The sequence below is a fragment of the Gadus macrocephalus genome, chromosome 23 (genome assembly GCF_031168955.1).
Source record: "Gadus macrocephalus chromosome 23, ASM3116895v1".
Lineage (NCBI taxonomy): Eukaryota > Metazoa > Chordata > Actinopteri > Gadiformes > Gadidae > Gadus > Gadus macrocephalus.
Window position 1 is genome coordinate 8,734,256 of NC_082404.1, and position 4,874 is coordinate 8,739,129.

At 49.3% G+C, this 4,874-nt stretch overlaps 1 protein-coding gene across 3 annotated transcripts in view; it reads right to left on the minus strand.

Annotated features, from left to right (window-relative positions):
• The window catches only part of pou6f2 (POU class 6 homeobox 2), a 78,504-nt gene that overhangs the window by 33,991 nt on the left and 39,639 nt on the right, over positions 1 to 4,874 (minus strand). For all 3 annotated transcript variants that reach the window (XM_060045125.1, XM_060045126.1, XM_060045123.1), the window contains one exon: positions 1 to 376. This exon is cut by the window's left edge and continues 7 nt beyond it. In XM_060045125.1, coding sequence (XP_059901108.1) covers positions 1 to 376 — 376 coding nt within the window. The remainder of the gene's footprint in view (positions 377 to 4,874) is intronic.

A 4,874-nucleotide genomic window follows, 5' to 3' on the forward strand; every position in this document is an offset into this window, starting at 1 on the left:
GGCAGGGGCGGAGTCACAGGAGAGGGCAGGCTGCGGGCGGGTGATTGGGTGGCCCGGTGCGGCGGGGAGAGGGGCTGGTGGCCGGAGGTGGAGGAGCACGTGGAGCCCCCCGGGGAGGGGGTGGAGGAGAGCCGTCGACTGGGCGACGCCATGCGATGCTGGCTGGGGGCGTGGCCCAGGACCGTCTGGTGATGCTGCGGATGATGCTGCTGCTGCTGTTGCTGCTGTTGTTGCTGTTGTTTTTGCTGTTTTTGCTGTTGTTGTTGATGTTGTTGTTGTTGTTGTTGTTGTTGTTGTTGTTGTTGCTGGTGATGGTGGTGCTGCAGCTGCTGGAGGTGTTGGAGATGCTGGAGCTGGGAGTTCAGCGATGAGGTAGCTGTGGGCGACAGGACCACACACGGTTAGATCACCAAGTCAGGTCAAGAGAGGAAAGCCTTTCCCTTTTCTCAGTGCAGTACAGTCGTAAAGTCCTAAAGGAGGATGACGGTGAATCCTAAGCGCTCAAGAAGGAGAAAGGTGTGAGGGCTGAGGCAAGTGTCGCTGGCTGGCCTTCCTCTGCCCAGGGATGTCTAGGAGTGCACTAGGGTGGAAATAGAGAACATTGCTTGCTCTTTAATCAGACCGTAGTTACAAAATACAACTGCTGATGGCCATTTTAACACCCACAGGAGCCCGTACACGCCAGCACCGCACCACACACTTCTGCTTCCCTCATAAGGTGTTGACATCCTTCCAAATGAGCCGGTAAACAGCAGGTAGTGTAGAGATGGAAGTGGGATGCAAGTACAATGTGCAGAGCCATGCTGTAAGCCCTATAAGCTATTTGCCTCTCACACCTCTGGATGAATATACATATGGAGGAGAGGTGTGGGGTGCACAGGGCACCCAGAGGGGCTCAGATGTAAATTGTGATGCGTCACAACATAGACCTGGAGTACTTTTTAGCTGCTACAACACTAAAGCTCTGTGAATAACCAAATTCAGCCGCCTGGAGGACGAGCTATCAACTATCAGAGATATAATGGTTCTCTGCGGACCCGGGGCTCTTCATTGTCCCTGGGTTGAATGTCAGAATCCTGCAGCTGGTGTTTAATGGCTTGAAGTCTGCCTGGATCCAGCCATCCATCTCAAGAGGAATTAACCCATTAACTTATTGAATCCAAAAATAGCACGTCGCTACAATCTCTTTTGTTGAATTAAATACACATAGTTGAATTAAATTCACACACCTTTTTTTTCAATTTTCTCGTTCTATCATGCTATTAGACAACGTCAGTCTAAAGACTGCGCTTCACTACATAGGAGATACAGAGAAACAAAGTTAACTGAAGTAGTGCACAGTATTGTTCATCTCAGCTGTTTAGTAGAACAAGAAAACCGGAACCGATAGATAGAAAGATCGAAAGATAGAAAGATCGATAGATAGATAGATAGATAGATAGATAGATAGATAGATAGATAGATAGAAAGTTAGATAGAAAGATAGATACATACATAAATGCATGCAGAGATACACAGAATTCCCCCTTAGGGATGAATAAAGTACTCATCAAACCAATATGACAATATGACATCTCTGCAACATGCTGTATGTAGATACTTTTCGGATTGAAAAAAATAATGGCCTCTATCTTTTGGTCTTGGTTGGCCCTTGTTGTGTAAAACACAGTTTCTCATACTCACACAATGTTCTTAAAAGGGCCTAAGCAGCATGGAGAACAACAATGGAGCAAAGGTTCAAACGGGAGCTGGGTGGATTGATAGCGCTGCCGAACACTGACAAGCTTGTATACATACAGAATCAATGCACTTCAATAATGTACTGCCTGCTGCTCGTCTGGTCTGGGGTGAATAAAACATGCAGGGAGACAGGTCTTTGATTAGCACGACCACTACGACTCCTCAATAGCCCCCGATGTACACTTGATCAAAATGATACCCCCTCTCTCTCTGTCTCACTCTCTCTCTCTCTCTCTCTCTCCCCCTTGTTCTCGGTACAGTAGCAGAAAGCCCGGCAATGGGAAGCCAGTGTCTCTCGCCCAGTAAACAGTGCGCTGTTACACTTCTGCTCGATCCACTGACACATTGACACCTCCCTCACACCCCGGCATGAATTATAAATCAGCCTGCGCTCGCGCGCCACAAGTCCAATTCTCACTCCAAATGTAGGGGCAAGTAGTCTCTGCTTGGCCCCGCGTCCCTGACAGAACTCAGAGCGCTCTTCCTTTAGCGGGGCGGACGGGCAAACAATGGTTTGAAGCCTGGAACGAAAAGGAACAAGAGGAAGAAAAATCACAGGAGGGAAACGTAGAAATGAAAAGTGAGATAAACAAGAGTAGTGAACGGCCATAGAAATCAAACGTCTGTCAGACATTATGGAGTGTGGGTAGTGGGAGGGGGGGGGGGGGGGGTTGGGGGCATAGGAGATCAAAGCGAAGTGTAGAAGGTCCTCCAGCGTCGACCATTAGACAGCAGAACAACAGAAGAAGTATAGGAGCGGAAAGCAAAACAAACACGCAGGGAAAACGGAGGAACCCCCCTGTGGCCCTATTATAAGGGGCTACACCACAGGTAACTAGCTGCTTTAACCGCAGCGCTTTATAAACTCTGTCATCTTGTTAAGACTGCCTGGACCACTGACCCTTCCCCCCCCATCCCTCCTGCCAGCTGGTGGTACTGGTGTCTGGGAGCCGGGTGCTGGAGCTACGCCTGTGTGATTGCTTTGGCTGAGCACATCATCCAGAGGGGCCGGGCCGGCTAATTGTTTGCGCTCCTTCATGCTAGCGACTGGGGTGGCCAGGGGGCATGGGGGGAGTGGGGTCACGGTCGGCTGGTGGGAGGGGGGGGGGTCTAGCCTGCTCATTATGCTCCACTCCTGACTGTGGGTGTACGCAGGGGCCGCGGCCCCAGCCCCCCCCCCCCCCCCGTAGACGCGCCAGCACTAAGGCACTGGGAGGTGTCACCGCCAGCCCTGTGTTATCGCTGCCCAGGACACAGAAGACACGCAGACTAAATGGAGGGAATCACTATTGCATGCCTCATTACATGCCGAGTTGATACTTAAGCTGAGGAATTGTGTGCAAAGTTGAATGCTTGATTGTTTAATTCACTCAATGTTAACTTAATTAGTTGATTGCATGCTAAACTGAAGTTCATGGATATAATACATTTGTGGTTCGCCGTAGGGTTGAGTGCTTTTTTAGCACTGGTCCTTAAAAACAAGTTACGGACCACCGCAACAATAGCGTCCTAGATGCCATGATGAATCAGCCATTTAGCGCAAGTTAAATGCTTAGTTGACGTCGGTGAATGTGGTCTTCTGGTTAGCTGATGAGGGCCGTGCGTCCTCTCTCAGCGGTTGTTGTCTGCTGTTGTTCCAAACAGAGTGGCAGCCCCCGGCGTTCATCCTCCAGAAATCAGCCCTTATCTCCGACTGTCGCCGTCCCCTGAAGTGGAGGAGCGCGACGCGAGACTGATTGTCAGAGGTCGGAGGCTAGGTCAACGCCGGCTCGTTCGTCAGACAAATGCTATTTTTGTTTTCCTGTCTGGCCGGGGCGGCACGGGAAGGAGCAGCCGGTGTTCTCATTACCGGCGCTATCTCATGGCTCTGAAGGCACCCGCGCATTACACCACTTTCCTCTCCCCTCGTTGATTCCACAGCTCTCTCTGTGGGAGCACAGCAGGTACACTCCCAGCCTGGCCCTGTGGACTGATGCTCTCTGGAGTGTACGTGAGCGCGGGGGTTGTATTCTCTCCTAGTGTTTGGTGTTGGGTTCCTGGATCGGTGGTTGTATGCACATTGACTTGTGTTTGTGTTAACAGGTGGGGGGATCAAGCAGGTCAGACTTTCAGCATGCTTGGTGGACTGTCAGCAAGTCCAGGGATAATTATGGGATATGATATTAAATTTGCCAGCAACTACATTAGCATGAATGCATTACTTGCATGTAATAAAATTTGATAATTGACCCTGGGTGGCCCATGGTGTTCCTGCCAACTGGCATAACAGTCTGGGCGGGATCATCTCTTATGTATTACTCTGTATTACTTACTCTTTGTGTCTGATCATCCTATACAATGCAACCCCCCCAATATAGTTGCCTGCATTAGAGAAGGCGATTTGAAGACATTGATTCCTCTGTCCTCAACATGCTGATATCCCACCGACACGTCCGTCCAAGACCAAGAAGCATGCCCACACAGGCTTGATAGTGAGCGGTCTAGTCAACACAACAGGAGACGGAGTCTTTCTCAGACCATCAAACTGCTGTCTGCTACAGTACAGCATGCAGTGCAGAGACGAAGACTCAAAAGACATCCAAGAAAAACAAATCAGGGACCACAACAGAACCTTATGAAGCCGAGATTCAGGAAGAATCATCCAGGATTATGTCTCAGTTATTTAAATGCATTGCTAAGTGGTTTGACTCAAAAAAGGTCCTGTATGCAATATCTATGATATGCAAATATGCCTAACCCCTTCCTGTGTGTAGTGAACCAGTTGCTCTATTCACTGGCTAATTCCTACCTGCTCCCTAATAACCTGTCTCTGTTTATCATGCCTAACAGCTACCCGCTCCTCAACAAACTGTGTCTGTGTTCCCTGCCCAGGTCAACGACCTGTATCTCTACTACCCTGACCCGTGCCTGCTTGTAAACAACCTGTATCTGTATTCAGTGTTAGCAGCTTTGGATGATAGTGTATCCTAACTGCCCGTCAATACTGTTCGAATGAGGGGCCAAAGAGGTCTCCATCAGGGGGTAACTCACCACTGTTGAAAGTATGTTGATTGGGGTCGCTTTTAACTCACTTTATTTGTTAAAGTATTTCGGTATGGTAACTATGAAGCAAAAGGGAGGGAATTGTATCTAAC